Source organism: Oncorhynchus gorbuscha, linkage group LG17 (assembly GCF_021184085.1).
Source record: "Oncorhynchus gorbuscha isolate QuinsamMale2020 ecotype Even-year linkage group LG17, OgorEven_v1.0, whole genome shotgun sequence".
NCBI lineage: Eukaryota > Metazoa > Chordata > Actinopteri > Salmoniformes > Salmonidae > Oncorhynchus > Oncorhynchus gorbuscha.
In genome coordinates this window covers 38,741,292-38,757,674 of record NC_060189.1, presented here as the reverse complement: position 1 = coordinate 38,757,674, position 16,383 = coordinate 38,741,292, and the positions used below count along the sequence as shown (strand labels likewise).

The 16,383-nt window shown below is 46.5% G+C and overlaps 1 protein-coding gene across 16 annotated transcripts in view; it reads left to right on the top strand.

Moving 5' to 3' along the window:
* The window catches only part of LOC124002054 (gephyrin-like), a 135,075-nt gene that overhangs the window by 116,565 nt on the left and 2,127 nt on the right, over nucleotides 1–16,383 (top strand). For 9 of the 16 annotated variants that reach the window (XM_046309285.1, XM_046309275.1, XM_046309283.1 and 6 more), the window contains 14 exons: nucleotides 1,932–2,069; nucleotides 3,742–3,786; nucleotides 9,989–10,081; nucleotides 10,268–10,323; nucleotides 10,831–10,950; nucleotides 11,216–11,274; nucleotides 11,451–11,604; nucleotides 11,798–11,919; nucleotides 12,099–12,186; nucleotides 12,740–12,813; nucleotides 12,981–13,045; nucleotides 13,864–13,959; nucleotides 14,964–15,067; nucleotides 16,285–16,381. In XM_046309285.1, the coding sequence (XP_046165241.1) occupies nucleotides 1,932–2,069; nucleotides 3,742–3,786; nucleotides 9,989–10,081; nucleotides 10,268–10,323; nucleotides 10,831–10,950; nucleotides 11,216–11,274; nucleotides 11,451–11,604; nucleotides 11,798–11,919; nucleotides 12,099–12,186; nucleotides 12,740–12,813; nucleotides 12,981–13,045; nucleotides 13,864–13,959; nucleotides 14,964–15,067; nucleotides 16,285–16,381 (1,311 nt within the window). The remainder of the gene's footprint in view (nucleotides 1–1,931; nucleotides 2,070–3,741; nucleotides 3,787–9,988; nucleotides 10,082–10,267; nucleotides 10,324–10,830; nucleotides 10,951–11,215; nucleotides 11,275–11,450; nucleotides 11,605–11,797; nucleotides 11,920–12,098; nucleotides 12,187–12,739; nucleotides 12,814–12,980; nucleotides 13,046–13,863; nucleotides 13,960–14,963; nucleotides 15,068–16,284; nucleotides 16,382–16,383) is intronic. The other 7 variants (XM_046309291.1, XM_046309288.1, XM_046309290.1 and 4 more) reach the window with 3 other exon arrangements.

Below are 16,383 nucleotides of genomic sequence, written 5' to 3'. Positions count from 1 at the left end.
TTCTAAAAAATTATCTGCCGAAATTGTTGCCACCCCTATTACTAGCCTGTTCAACCTCTCTTTTGTGTCGTCTGAGATCCCAAAGATTGGAAAGCAGCTGCGGTCATCCCCCTCTTCAAAGGGGGGGTACACTCTTGACCCAAACTGCTACAGACCTATATCTATCCTACCAAGCCTTTCTAAGGTCTTCGAAAGCCAAGTCAACAAACAGATTACAGACCATTTCGAATCTCACCATACCTTCTCTGCTATGCAATCTGGTTTCAGAGCTGGTCATGGGTGCACCTCAGCCACGCTCAAGGTCCTAAACGATATCTTAACCGTCATCGATAAGAAACATTACTGTGCAGCCGTATTCATTGATCTGGCCAAGGCTTTCGACTCTGTCAATCACCACATCCTCATCGGCAGACTCGACAGCCTTGGTTTCTCAAATGATTGCCTCGCCTGGTTCACCAACCTTCTCTGATACTTCTCTGATAGAGTTCAGTGTGTCAAATCGGAGGGTCTGCTGTCCGGACCTCTGGCAGTCTCTATGGGGGTGCCACAGGGTTAAATTCTTGGACCGACTCTCTTCTCTGTATACATCAATGAGGTCGCTCTTGCTGCTGGTGAGTCTCTGATCCACCTCTACGCAGACGACACCATTCTGTATACTTCCGGCCCTTCTTTGGACACTGTGTTAACAACCCTCCAGGCAAGCTTCAATGCCACACAACTCTCCTTCCGTGGCCTCCAATTGCTCTTAAATACAAGTAAAACTAAATGCATGCTCTTCAACCGATCGCTTGCTGCACCTACCCGCCTGTCCAACATCACTACTCTGGACGGCTCTGACTTAGAATACGTGGACAACTACAAATACTTAGGTGTCTGGTTAGACTGTAAACTCTCCTTCCAGACCCATATCAAACATCTCCAATCCAAAGTTAAATCTAGAATTGGCTTCCTATTTCGCAACAAAGCATCCTTCACTCATGCTGCCAAACATACCCTTGTAAAACTGACCATCCTACCAATCCTCGACTTTGGCGATGTCATTTACAAAATAGCCTCCAATACCCTACTCAACAAATTGGATGCAGTCTATCACAGTGCAATCCGTTTTGTCACCAAAGCCCCATATACTACCCACCATTGCGACCTGTACGCTCTCATTGGCTGGCCCTCGCTTCATACTCGTCGCCAAACCCACTGGCTCCATGTCATCTACAAGACCCTGCTAGGTAAAGTCCCCCCTTATCTCAGCTCGCTGGTCACCATAGCATCTCCCACCTGTAGCACACGCTCCAGCAGGTATAGTCACCCCCAAAACCAATTCTTTCTTTGGCCGCCTCTCCTTCCAGTTCTCTGCTGCCAATGACTGGAACGAACTACAAAAATCTCTGAAACTGGAAACACTTATCTCCCTCACTAGCTTTAAGCACCAACTGTCAGAGCAGCTCACAGATTACTGCACCTGTACATAGCCCACCTATAATTTAGCCCAAACAACTACCTCTTTCCCAACTGTATTTAATTGATTTATTTATTTTGCTCCTTTGCACCCCATTAGTTTTATTTCTACTTTGCACATTCTTCCATTGCAAAACTACCATTCCAGTGTTTTACTTGCTATATTGTATTTACTTTGCCACCATGGCCTTTTTTGCCTTTACCTCCCTTCTCACCTCATTTGCTCACATCGTATATAGACTTGTTTATACTGTATTATTGACTGTATGTTTGTTTTACTCCATGTGTAACTCTGTGTCGTTGTATCTGTCGAACTGCTTTGCTTTATCTTGGCCAGGTCGCAATTGTAAATGAGAACTTGTTCTCAACTTGCCTACCTGGTTAAAAAAAAAACAGTCATAGTATGTGTGGTGGTGAAAGACAAATATCCTCCCCATTACACTCTTTATCACCATTCTCCCGTCTCTGTCCATCAGGTCACAGTGCAGTGGACATCACCAAGGTGGCTCGCCGGCACCGCATGTCTCCCTTCCCCCTCACCTCAATGGATAAGGCCTTCATCACTGTACTGGAGATGACCCCTGTGCTCGGCACTGAGATCATCAACTACAGAGGTGGGTGGGTCGGACGGACGGACGGACTGACTGACTGACCGTGGGACAGGACGGACGGACAGACGGACAGACCAACAGAGACAAGTTGGAAAATTGACGTCCGGACAGACTAAAACACAAATGGACGGACGGCCATAGAGACAGACCGACGGAGAGATAGGCCGACGGAGAGACAGACCGACGTACAGAAAGCTCAGTCATGCCCGTGTCACCGGACATGCCTTTCTTTCGATCCCTAACATCAGCCATACTGCTCACTCAGTCTTCACTACTGTCTGTAGATGATCTGTATGGCTGTTGACCCCATAACCTCTCTATACCCCTGACCTTCTGTCTGTAGATGTTCTGTATGGCTGTTGACTCCGTACCCTCTCTATACCCCTGACCTTCTGTCTATAGATGATCTGTATGGCTGTTGACTCCATACCCTCTCTATACCCCTGACCCTCTGTCTGTAGATGTTCTTTATGGCTGTTGACGCCATACTGCTCACTCAGTATTCACTACTGTCTGTAGATGTTCTGTATGGCTGTTGACTCCATACCCTCTCTATACCCCTGATGTTCTGTATGGCTGTTGACGCCATACTGCTCACTCAGTCTTCACTACTGTCTGCAGATGTTCTGTATGGCTGTTGACTCCATACCCTCTCTATACCCCTGACCTTCTGTCTGTAGATGTTCCGTATGGCTGTTGACCCCATAACCTCTCTATACCCCTGACCTTCTGTCTGTAGATGATCTGTATGGCTGTTGACGCCATACTGCTCACTCAGTCTTCACTACTGTCTGTAGATGTTCTGTATGGCTGTTGACGCCATACTGCTCACTCAGTCTTCACTACTGTCTGTAGATGTTCTGTATGGCTGTTGACGCTATACTGCTCACTCAGTCTTCACTACTGTCTGTAGATGTTCTGTATGGCTGTTGACGCCATACTGCTTACTCAGTCTTCACTACTGTCTGTAGATGATCTGTATGGCTGTTGACGCCATACTGCTCACTCAGTCTTCACTACTGTCTGTAGATGTTCTGCATGGCTGTTGACGCCATACTGCTCACTCAGTCTTCACTACTGTCTGTAGATGTTCTATATGGCTGTTGACGCCATACTGCTCACTCAGTCTTCACTACTGTCTGTAGATGTTCTGTATGGCTGTTGACCCCATAACCTCTCTATACCCCTGACCTTCTGTCTGTAGATGTTCTGTATGGCTGTTGACTCCGTATCCTCTTTATACCCCTGATGTTCTGTATGGCTGTTGACTCCATACCCTCTCTATACCACTGACCTTCTGTCTGTAGATGTTCTGTATGGCTGTTGATGCCATACTGCTCACTCAGTCTTCACTACTGTCTGTAGATGATCTGTATGGCTGTTGAGGCCATACCCTTCACTACTGTCTGTAGATGTTCTGTATGGCTGTTGACGCCATACCCTCTCTATACCCCTGACCTTCTGTCTGTAGATGTTCTGTATGGCTGTTGACGCCATACCCTCTCTATACCCCTGACCAGAAGGACAGAAGTCTGTAGATGTACTGTATGGCTGTTGACGCCATAACTTCTCTATACCCCTGACCTTCTGTCTGTAGTTCCCTTTACCTATTGTCTGTATTACTGTCTGTCTGTGTCATATGTGTGTTGAGACCATGATGTTTCTGTTCCTACAGCTGTTCCACCTGACCCAGATGCTCTCCATTCCACCCTGTCTATCGGTCTGTCTGAGTCCCCGCCTACCTGCCTGTTCTCATCTTTCAATGGCTTGATTGTTGATTGATTGACTGTTTTGCAAGCCAATAAACAGCACATACCTCTTGACTGTTGCATACACCTCCCTAACCATCCAGACCTTTGGTCAAGGGTATGTCATTCTGTCCTTGAGCTGTTCATGTCTATTAATGTTCTGTATTATTGTCATGGTTCATGTTTTGTGTGGGACCACAGGAAGAGTAGCTGCGGCTTTCGCAACAGCTCACGGGATCCTAATGAAATACCAAGGAAGTACATTGATGGTCCAGGTTGTGACTTCACATAGGTCAACTTTAGGTGCTTAGGCTGCTCGTTTACACCAAGTAACCTGAGGTTTTCAAAGACACACTTGACAGTACATTTTACACCATGAATAGAGCTGGGGAAACTAGCATCTGGTAGAATTGACCCATGGCTCTCCATACATAACAAGAGTCCATAGTATACACAAGTCCAGAATGAAAACCGGGTCCGTATTTTATTTCTGTCTCCATCCATCTTCTTGTTTTCTCTACCAACACTTAACTGAGAGCAGTGTCCGGTGCATGTTGAATGACTCATGGCCTCAGTCACCTTGCTGCCTGCAGTGTGTTGCTGATTGGTCTATTTATGGCTTCTGTGTGTGTCTATGGGAAGGGATGTGCAGTGCTATATATTGGGTATGGTCGGGATAATGTAGCACGTGTGTGAGCAACAACGACGGCCCCTAACCTGCGTGGCCCCCGGCACTGGGGCGACAGGGTAGCCTAGTGGTTAGAGCATTGGACTAGTAACCGAAAGGTTGCAAGTTCAAATCCCCGAGCTTGACAAGGTACAAAATCTGTCGTTCTGCCCCTGAACAGGCAGTTAACCCACTGTTCCTAGGCTGTAATTGAAAATAAGAATTTGTTCTTAACTGACTTGCCTAGTAAAATAAAGGTAAAATAAAATTAAAATAAAGGCCATGGTGGAGCAGACCCCATTTAAGCACATTTGGCCCCTAGAGTGGGGCGGACTGGGGGAAGAAAACACCTTACTTTATCTCCGCCACAGCCATCACAGGAGGAGCGCCAAAGCAGGAGAGGAGAGCTGTGGCTCGGGGCCCAATCATGCTAATGTTGCCTCCTCCCTGGCGCCCTGGCATTACACAGGTCAGTGATGTCATCGGTGACATCATGCCTCCCTCCTCACCACCCCACTGAAAAGAAGATGGAAAAAAAAAGAAATGACACCACCCCCACTGCCTGCCCACTTCCCAGAGTGCCCACTGCCCAGACCATGGCAGACAGGGTTCCGGTTGGGGGTCTGTGGGCGACGGGACGACGACAACACCCTCCTCTCTCTTCACTGGGTCATTTCATCTCCTGACCACTAGGGGGCAATAGAGGGGCTAGGCCGGACCATAGGCTGCTACTTGTGCTGATGTTGCGGTTGCTTCTGAATCTATTGCATGATCTGGCTGCTTGCAAAACCCACCCACTATCCTCCTCATATTACATTAGTATTGTACATTTATGGAGGACCTTTCACCACGATGGCCTGAGCAGTTGGGTTCAGTACCCACGCCGTGTTAGAATAACTCGGGAGGAGTTTGTAATGTATGTAAAAAAATATATATATATATATGTAAATGCAGGAGTGGGCGAGTTTTACTCTGCCATACCTACCGCCCTCTGCCAGCACAGCGAAGGTCAAATGTGAGGGCTCAAGAGTTCATCCACCCCCTGCCAGTTGTGACTGGCATCTATGTGGGTAGAAGAGAGATGCCCACTACCCACCCAGGCAGCACATAGACACACAGGGTTGAACACTGGGGAAACAAAACACCCCACAGCTCAGACAAAACGTCTCAGAACAACCATGTTCTTTGTGCTTATTAAGTTTTTTTTTGCAGGGCACCCTGTTTCATTGATTTCACTTGTTCTCTGCTCCAAGCCTGAATAATAGATTTTGTATATGTTAGAGACGTTTCCGTTTCTCTCCTTTCTCTATCTTTCCTCCTTTCTCTCTCTTTCTTTCTTACTCCCTCTCTCTTCTTTCTGTCGGCCATGAGAGAAGTGAGTGACCCAATTCTGGGAGCGCTTTCTGTGTTGTCATTTCCCATCTCCCATCATCTGCATATGCAACAGCCGCTGGGCACAAGTTTGTTGTCCACCACGGGACGGGGGAGGCACCCAACCAATCAGGCTCGAGCGAGTAAGGCGTAGAGGGAGGCACACTGCAGACAGTGGGACAGGAAGGAACACACACTCTTTGTGACGTTAACGAACAGACCGTCAGGGGAATCACAAAGCCAGTGCATGACCCCGTCACTAACGTAACCTAAGAACACATTCAGGAAGGTGATGACACAAGAAGTCCCTGAACTCCCAGAACAAAAGGGCTCGAGAGAGAGCGATAAGTTCACCTCACCGATCAACAGTGGTTGTAGGTCGCCTGAGGGGGGTCTAAGCAGTTTGAATCCCACCCACTGTCCAAAAAGAAAGGAGGACCAAGGCACTCTTCACCCACTGTCCTTTGAACAGTCTCTCCTCCCAACTGTCCTGTCTCTGAAAGAAAACAGTACGTGTAGAGGCCCGACGGTGTGAGATAAAGTTGAGCATCACTCACACCGTGAGTTAGTGCATCGACGGGCCATAGGCTCTCTGAGACCAACCCAAAGTAAATATGGGCAATGGTGTAACGGCTGCGCCAGGAAAAACGGTTCATAAATCTTTGAAATGGCCTGTTGACTCTCTCCGATGGCAGTAAGTAAGGGCTAAGGGTACTTTTACAAAGTGCTGTTTTCTCTTGTTGGTTAATATAATGATAAAAGGAACACCTAAGAGATTGATGGGCCCGGAGTGATGGAGATTGGATATTTAAACTAAATTCAGGAGGTGGAGGCTGTGCCGGTGTTGTAAGAATCACTGTTGGTGTTTTGGTAGTAAAGCTATCACAGGTGTACAAACACATATACACACACACACCAGGCATCAGGAATGTCTGTCTGTCCTGTTATGAGGAAATAAAGTGTAGTGGGAATATTTTATGGTATCTGTCTTTGTTTGTTGCTCCTGTTGTGGTGTGTAATGCATCAGGTTGCAGTTTTTCTGTTCTAATAGAGAGCGTATGTTTCTATTTTTGAGGGCCCCTTGTGCCTACCTGTCGTTGTGTGTGTGTATTTTCTGCTGTGTGTGTAGTTGAGTTCTGTCTTGCGTTCCATGGGGAGTTGTGCGATTGTTATTAACCAGCTACATTTTGGTTGTCTTGTCAGCCAGCTTGACGGAGGCGAGGCGAGTGTGTCGTGGCGCTCCGTTCTCTGTGTATTCGTCTGTTTCCATAGATACGTCCGTATCCATCTGTTTGATCACAGTATAAAAGACATGTTCTATATTTAGCTGCTCATCAGATGTGGTATTTTAGAACAGTAAGTCTCCTCTAATCATCCTTCAATAGAGGAGAAGCCCTCTTTCGCTCTCTCTCTTTCTCGCATCTCTCTTTTGCTCTCTCTCTTTCTCGCATCTCTCTTTTGCTCTCTCTATTTCTTTCTCTCTCTCTCCCTCTCGCTATTTCTCTCTCTCGCTATTTCTCTCTCTCTCTCGCTATTTCTCTCTCTTTCTCGCTATTTCTCTCTCTTGCTATTTCTCTCTCTTGCTATTTCTCTCTCTCTCTCTCTTGCTATTTCTCTCTCTCTCTCTTGCTATTTCTCTCTCTCTCTCTTGCTATTTCTCTCTTGCTATTTCTCTCTTGCTATTTCGCTCTTGCTATTTCTCTCTCTTGCTATTTCTCTCTCTTGCTATTTCTCTCTTGCTATTTCTCTCTCTTGCTTTTTCTTTCTCTCTCTCTTGCTTTTTCTTTCTCTCTCTCTCTTGCTTTTTCTCTCTCGCTCTTGCTATTTATATCTCTCTCTCTTGCTTTTTCTCTCTCTCTCTCGCTATTTCTCTCTCTCTCTCGCTATTTCTCTCTCTCTCTCGCTATTTCTCTCTCTCTCTCTTGCTATTTCTCTCTCTCTCTCTTGCTATTTCTCTCTCTCTCTCTTGCTATTTCTCTCTCTCTCTTGCTATTTCTCTCTCTCTCTTGCTATTTCTCTCTCTCTCTTGCTATTTCTCTCTCTCTTGCTATTTTTCTCTCTCTTGCTATTTTTCTCTCTCTCGCTATTTATATCTCTCTCTCTTGCTTTTTCTCTCTCTCTCTCGCTATTTCTCTCTCGCTATTTCTCTCTCTCTCTCGCTATTTCTCTCTCTCTCTCTTGCTATTTCTCTCTCTCTCTCTTGCTATTTCTCTCTCTCTCTTGCTATTTTTCTCTCTCTTGCTATTTTTCTCTTGTTTTTTCTCTCTTGTTTTTTCTCTCTCTCTCTCGCTTTTTCTCTCTCTCTCGCTATTTCTCTCTCTCTCTCTTGCTATTTCTCTCTCTCTCTTGCTATTTCTCTCTCTCGCTCGCTACTTCTCTCGCTCGCTACTTCTCTCGCTCGCTACTTCTCTCTCTCGCTCGCTACTTCTCTCTCTCGCTCGCTATTTCTCTCTCTCGCTCGCTATTTCTCTCTCTCGCTCGCTATTTCTCTCTCTCTCTCTCGCTCGCTATTTCTCTCTCTCTCTCTCTCGCTCGCTATTTCTCTCTCGCTCGCTATTTCTCTCTCTCTCTCTCTCGCTCGCTATTTCTCTCTCGCTCGCTATTTCTCTTTCTCTCTCGCTCGCTATTTCTCTCTCTCTCTCTCTCTCTCGCTATTTCTCTCTCTCTCTCTCGCTATTTCTCTCTCTCTCTCGCTATTTCTCTCTCTCTCTCGCTATTTCTCTCTCTCTCTCTCGCTATTTCTCTCTCTCTCGCTATTTCTCTCTCTCTCGCTATTTCTCTCTCTCTTGCTATTTCTCTCTCTCTCTCGCTCGCTACTTCTCTCTCTCTCTCGCTCGCTACTTCTCTCTCTCTCTCGCTCGCTACTTCTCTCTCTCTCTCGCTCGCTACTTCTCTCTCTCTCTCGCTCGCTACTTCTCTCTCTCTCTCGCTCGCTACTTCTCTCTCTCTCTCGCTCGCTACTTCTCTCTCTCGCTCGCTACTTCTCTCTCTCTCTCGCTCGCTACTTCTCTCTCTCGCTCGCTATTTCTCTCTCTCGCTCGCTATTTCTCTCTCTCTCTCGCTCGCTATTTCTCTCTCTCTCTCGCTCGCTATTTCTCTTTCTCTCTCGCTCGCTATTTCTCTTTCTCTCTCGCTCGCTATTTCTCTCTCTCTCTCTCTCTCTCTCTCGCTATTTCTCTCTCTCTCTCTCTCGCTATTTCTCTCTCTCTCTCGCTGTTTCTCTCTCTCTCTCTCGCTGTTTCTCTCTCTCTCGCTGTTTCTCTCTCTCTCTCGCTATTTCTCTCTCTCTCTCTCGCTATTTCTCTCTCTCTCGCTCGCTATTTCTCTCTCTCTCGCTCGCTATTTCTCTCTCGCTCGCTATTTCTCTCGCTCGCTATTTCTCTCGCTCGCTCGCTATTTCTCTCGCTCGCTATTTCTCTCTCTCGCTCGCTATTTCTCTCTCTCGCTCGCTATTTCTCTCTCTCGCTCGCTATTTCTCTCTCGCTCGCTATTTCTCTCTCGCTATTTCTCTCTCTCTCTCGCTATTTCTCTCTCTCTCTCTCGCTATTTTTCTCTCTCTCTCTCTCGCTATTTTTCTCTCTCTCTCTCGCTATTTTTCTCTCTCTGTATTTCTCTCCGCTCTCTCCACGGAGGAGAGTGTGTGCGTGCGCGTGTGTGGCTGTAATTCGTAGCTCCGCTGCGTCAGCGTTAGCTAGCGTCACAGTGTAACACTTGGCTCCCCCAGCCTTCTCTTTCCCTCTCTCTCACGCACGCACGCGCATGCTCGCGCACACACACATCTAGCAAGGGTTTTATGTGATGTAGGCTTATCTGTGTGTCTGGATTTTTTTTTCTTCACAACACCTACTCAACACTCCGTCTTGTCCTACCAGCATCTGTCTCTGTGCTGTTGTCAACAGGTTGTGTGGCAGCATGGTTATATGTGTTCTCTGGCCCATCCTCACTGCACTGCATACACACACAAGCATTAACCAAAACATAGAGGGACACAGCCTAGCCCGCCAGCATGCATATCACACCTTGTGTACTCTCCTCCAATTGATGTGTGAAATGACAAACTTGTTACTCTTCTCTCTCTTTCCCATCCTACCTTTTCTCCTATTTCCACTCCACTGCACTTTGCTCTACTGTTGTAGATGGGATGGGTCGAGTCTTGGCGCAGGACGTTTACGCCAAAGACAACCTGCCTCCGTTCCCTGCGTCAGTCAAAGATGGCTACGCCGTGCGAGGTGAGACCCCAAGATGAGTGGGTGTACAGTGCAGTAGTTTGAGAGATTGCAAACCATTTAACGCTAGACTTTAATGCTTGTTTTTGTGTCTTTTGACCATTGCACCCTTTTCAGCTATTTATGTCTCACTGTTCTCCTGCTATCACTTTCCCCATCCCTCCCGCCCTCTCTCTCTCTTCCTCTCAGCGGCTGATGGTCCTGGAGATCGCTTTATTATTGGAGAGTCACAGGCAGGACAGCAGGTGAGGTCCTTTACAGTTTGTGAGCCCTGATATTCTGGAGTGTTGCTTTGAGAACATACTATAACAGGAGCTCTCTTGCCTTTTCCTACCTCTGTGTGAGTCCGTGTATTCCCACGGGCTGTCCTGCAGCGTGGAGTTCCACAGGTCACTGGCTCAGCTGTGATTACAAGACTCCACAGAGACAGACCATGTCCTCTCTCTACCTCTACACAGAGTTATATCGGGCTCTACTCTACACACAGACCCTGTCTCTTCAACGCTCCGCTCGGCTTTCTTACAATTGTCACACGGCCTCCACTATGGAGCCTCGTGTTCAAGCGTTGCTCAAGTGCGTCTTGTGAAAGAAAAATGGCGTACAGTCGATTAGATTTTTCCCAATTGTAATGTTAACACTACTCCATGCCGGCAGTTATAATGCATAATTATGCAGCTATAATGACTTAAAATTCTAGCCATAAGCATGTTTAACACCTTATTATAATGTCCAACTTGTGTGTGTCCCTGTAGCCCACGCACACGGTGATGCCGGGTCAGGTGATGAGGGTGACAACGGGGGCTCCTATCCCCTGTGGGGCGGATGCTGTGGTGCAGGTGGAGGACACTGAACTGCTCCGAGAGTCTGAGGACGTGAGTCAACTTCCTGTCCCAATCTCAATTTGTCACAACGAGCTTTACTGGAATACACTGTACAATAACATACGATCTGTCTCTCTCCTCTCTCTTTCTCAACTCACTCCCTGTTTCCCTCAACACTCTCTCATCTGTCTCCTGTCTCCTCTCCACAAACTGACAGCTTTTCTATATTGTACATACACTTACTCGTCTGCCACAATCCTCTTCGTTACAATATACTGTACTGTATTTTCTTCACTAAACCTGTATGTCGTTGCAGGGCACAGAAGAGCTGGAGGTGCGGATCTTGGTACAGGCAAGACCTGGACAGGACATCAGGTGAGTGAGAAGTTTTGGGTTATACCAATCAGGACAGGTGGGGTCAATTCCATTTAAATCCAGTCAATTCAGGAAGTAAACTGAAATTCCAATTTTCCTTAATGCTGTTCTGTATTAGTACTATACCACACAGCCAGTATGTCTGAGTGCCAGCCCTCTGTCTCCCCTCCCTCCAGGCCTATAGGTCATGATATAAAGCGTGGGGAGTGTGTCCTGTCCAAGGGAACCCACATGGGCCCCTCTGAGATTGGCCTGCTGGCCACTGTAGGAGTCACTGAGGTGGAAGTGCAAAAGTTCCCCGTGGTGGCTGTCATGTCCACTGGCAACGAGGTGAGCGCAAGCTCGCATGCATGCATGCACACACGCCTTCTCTCATGGTGTCTTTAATACCTGGGTTTGAGGTTAGAGAGGCGGGTACGACGGCAACAGATTTCTGGGTGGAATCCCAGGTCTGATGGGAAGATCTTGCAGGATGTGAGATGGTTTCCAATAGACAATGGATAATAAAGTTGTGTGTGTGTAGCTGTTGAACCCAGAGGATGACCTGCACCCAGGGAAGATCCGGGACAGTAACAGATCTACACTGCTGGCCACCATTCAGGAGCACGGATATCCTACCATCAACCTGGGCATCGTCGGAGACAAGTCAGTGAACATAACCCTCAATAACTATAGGCTTGTCTACCCTCCTAGAAAACATTGGGCCGGTTTCCATGGACACACATTACTTCTCGTCTAGGACTAAATCTATGTTTGCAGAACTGTAGATTGATATATATAATCAGAAAGATAGGAGGGTCTAAACTATGACCGTTCCCCTACAGCCCAGACGACCTCCTCAATGCCTTGAACGAGGGCATTAGCCGTGCTGATGTCATCATCACCTCAGGGGGCGTGTCCATGGGAGAGAAGGTAAGATCCAAACAAAATTAAATGTTAATTAAAAATAAATAAAAAAGAGAGCGAAGGGGATGAGAGGTGGGGCAGCGAGAGGTGTGTTTGTGAGAGCGAAATCAATTCCGTCGTGGCTAGATAGTAGGGTCTGGAACTCATTTTGGAATTTGCCACAACAGTTTGTTTTCTATGTTGAACCTTGTGTACTGTCCAACTCATGCACTCTGCTGCCATCTGTTGTTCTGACCCAGCTGTTACTCCTTAGTGATGAACCTGCTGGTTAGGCTGACCTTTTGTATGTTTACTGCTTAGCTGAGTTCTCTGCTTCCCTCTGGGTTTTCTGCTCCAATTACTTCTGTGATTGGATCACACATTTTACACCTCACCATCTCACCTCACCAGACCAGCAGACATGTTAGAGTTGCACAAAGTTTCCATTCGATTCGATGTTCAACCTCTCGCCCATGTATTCTTTGCAATATCAGAATCGACTCAGGGAAACTTTATATCGGGCATGAAATGCATTCTATGATATCATATTGTATTTACAGTGTATCTCTTTGTGTTTCAGGACTACTTGAAGCAGGTGCTGGACATTGACCTCCATGCCCAGATCCACTTTGGACGGGTCTTTATGAAGCCAGGGTGAGACGTGATGGGGATTTACATTTTTGTTTTGTACAAAATTTAAATAAAAAATACATTTTGCTACCAAAGTTTATGCCTTCTTAATTCATGAAGTGAGGCTGGTTTAGAAGATATGGATAGTCAGTCATGAAGGTCTCACTGAGTTTGTCTTCTCTCCTCTTCAGTCTTCCCACCACGTTCGCCACTGTAGACATTGACGGGGCACGGAAACTGATATTTGCTCTACCAGGTACTTCATACTGAGATCTGCATGTCATGTGTACCGTGCGTGTGTGCAGTATTTTGTGTGTTTTTTTTTTTTGTGTGGTATAAATGTCGTTGTTGAGTCTCAGGACTGGCAGGGGACCGCTTGGTCTTGACTGAGATCTCAGGCACTCGTCTGTGTCTCTGCTCTGAGTCCAAAACGCCACCATTTACCAACCAAATATGTTTCCTTGAGGGAAACATGTTATATTAATGCAGCAGCATGCCCTCAGACAGAGGTAATGTTCCTCTTTAATCACACTCCCCGTTCAGTTTCCACAGCATCCTGGAACCCTTCCAACCCACAGCAGCCATTTTTTTTCCCTCTCCGATTTGACCATTTTCATTTTAGTAAATGAGTTGTAATTAGTATTAGAACTATGTTTGCGTGAGGGAATGTCTGTGTTTATATTTTTATATCAGCCCTCCAAAACCGTGCTCCTGTGTTTTTATCTCAGACCCACACAAAAAACTCAAACCACAGCCAGCCCTGACCCCCATCCAACCAAACCTGAAATTTGACCCACCCAACCAACCAAAGTGCCCTACCTCCTCTCTTACTCAAGCCTGCTGACAACAGCCTCTTGTCCCTCTACTTTCCTAGCATTTGACCTGGCCCCTCCACACCTCTTCAAAGGCCCCAGCCCTGGACCCCTTAGTCCCTTGCCCAGGCCCCCTGCTTCTGCCCGTCCTATTGCCAACCTGCCCCAGCCCCCCTGCCTTGTCTCTGCCCGTCCTACATATGACCGGAGGGCTAGTCTGTGGCTGTGGTGACCGCCACTCTTTTTATATTCCCCCTTTAAGGTAATTTCACCTTCAGAGACACAGGCGCCATTCGCATCGACCCTGTGCCCGACAGTGAGGCAAGCAGGGTGCCCGTGCCACCGCCCCCGCGCGGAAGTAGGTGCTACCAACCTGGTCGACCATACTGTACCGTTCAGTGTGCTGCTCTCTACCTGAAAGCAAGCTTACTTCAACTGAGCTCAGAAAACGGAATTTAAACTGAAAATGGGAAATGTGTTTTTTCTTTAAGAGTGCTTAACTGAAACTCGACCCAACTCAAATGATATGGGCTTCAAATAAAAAATAAAACATCTAACTGTTTATCAGGCCAAATGGATAAATTTTATTTTTGTCTCCCAGACTTTGGGCATGTTTGGGGGCATTTTTGTCTGTTTTTTTATTGGTGATTAAACTAAACAAGATCACTACACCTTTTAGTGAACCCAAACTTGAATCTTAACAAAAGATAAAATAAACTTTAGTTTTTCTTTACTTATGTGATTTTTCTGTTCTGTTTTCTGAGAGAGAAATATTGTTTTGTTTCTTTAACGTTTCTGTGGCGTTGCTGTTGGTTCTGTCGCTCCTCGTTTCGTTTCTCTGTGTGTCCCCGAGCCCCTGCCCCTGTGAGTATCTATCCCATGATTCCATGCTGTTGCTTGTTGTTGTGATTTGAGAGCGCCGCTCACCCTCTCCACCTGCTATTGCTACCCCTCACCTCTGCTTGTTGGTGTAAAGAAACAGCACTCAAACTTGTCCCACTCTCCCCAAAGAGCTCTCACCCACCAGTCCCTCCTCTGAACACTTTCAAAGGCAGAAGCGTACATGTCTCACCTGTCTGCCTCTCCATCCCTCCAGCCCCAGCCCAGGTCCACAACCGCAGCCCGAGTCGCATACTGACAGGCCAGTGGGGTGAAGAAAACCACTGCCCTATGCACTGAGCCCTTGTCCTGTCCTACGGGGGCTACTAGCTGGAGCATGTCGACAACAACAATGCTACTCAACCCCAACCCGTCCAAACCTTCCCAGGCATATCCTGCCGTCTCCCTCCTCAGCCCTGAACAGTGGTAATGTCCCATCCTTGTCTCCCTCTCATCCTCAGCACCTCTCTCTCTGTTGGTCAGGTAACCCAGTGTCTGCTGTCGTCACCTGTAACCTCTTTGTCATCCCTGCTCTGAGGAAGATGCAGGGGATCCTGGACCCTCGACCCACCATCATCAAAGCCAGGGTAGGTTAACAGCACTGGCTGTTATGGAGGGTTTCTGGACACTAGGTTGTAAAATACAGGTTAAGACAGTGTCATAATTAAAGGCAGTACGTTAAAAAATAAACACATTTATTGGAACAGCTCTGTTGCTGATTCTAAACCATTAACATTGAAAACGTGCCCAACGGTCGATAAATTAAAGTAATAAAGTGGCTGTCGATCATTTGAAAAACATTTACAGTGCATTCAGAAAGTGTTCAGACCCCTTGACTTTTTCCACATTGTTACGTTACAGCTTTATTCTAAAATGGATATAATACTTTTTTTATTTCATCAATCTACGCACAATACCCCGTAATGATAATGTGAAAACAGCTCAGATGCATCTCGTTTCCATTGATCATCCTTGAGACGTTTCTACAACTTGATTGGAGTCAACCTGTGGTAAATTCAATTGATTGGACATGATTTGGAATGACACACACCTGTCTATAGAAGATTCCACAGTTGACAGTGTATGTCAGAGCAAACCCAAGAAGACTCAAGGCTGTAAACGCTGCCAAAAGTGCTTCAACAAAGTACTGAGGAAAGGTTCTGAATACTTATGTAAATGTGATATTTCTTCTTTTTTTGCAAACATTTCTATAAACATGTTTTGCTTTGTCATTATGGGTTTATTGTATGTAAATTGATGAGGGGGGGAATGATTTAATCAATTTTAGAATAAGGCTGTAACGTAACAAAATGTGGGAAAAGTCAAGTGGTCTGAATACTTTCCACAATGCACTGTAAATGAATAGAAAGGATAACTGATTTACTGCCAATGTGTTTGCGGAGTAGTTAGCTGAAATTCACTACAATTGTTTATTTTTCACTTGATGGCAAACCTTCTGTACTGCTAACATTCACTTCCAGTCATTTTCACTCCGGCGCTAGTCCAATTCATGTATTTATTTTCTAACGCATCTGCATGGAATTATTACGTTGTCTTACATTATTACGTTGTACCACCTAGTCTGGACACAGTTGAAATACAGGCACATAATGAAAAAGTGTGCCACCTTGCAGTCATGGTCCTTGGAGCCAGATATACAGGTCCTTCGAGCTTGCTGCATAAGTTAGGGAGTTTGAGCGAGAGCTGGAGAGGGTTTTATACACACAGCAAATACGTTGGGGTTGAAAGTTGAGTGATGTCGTCATTCTGCGCCCTGCTCTCTCCTGTGTGTGTGTGCAAACAGCTGTCCTGCGATGTAAAGTTGGACCCTCGTCCAGAGTACCACCGCTGCATCCTGACATGGCACCACCAGGAGCCTCTGCCATGGGCACAGAGCACAGGT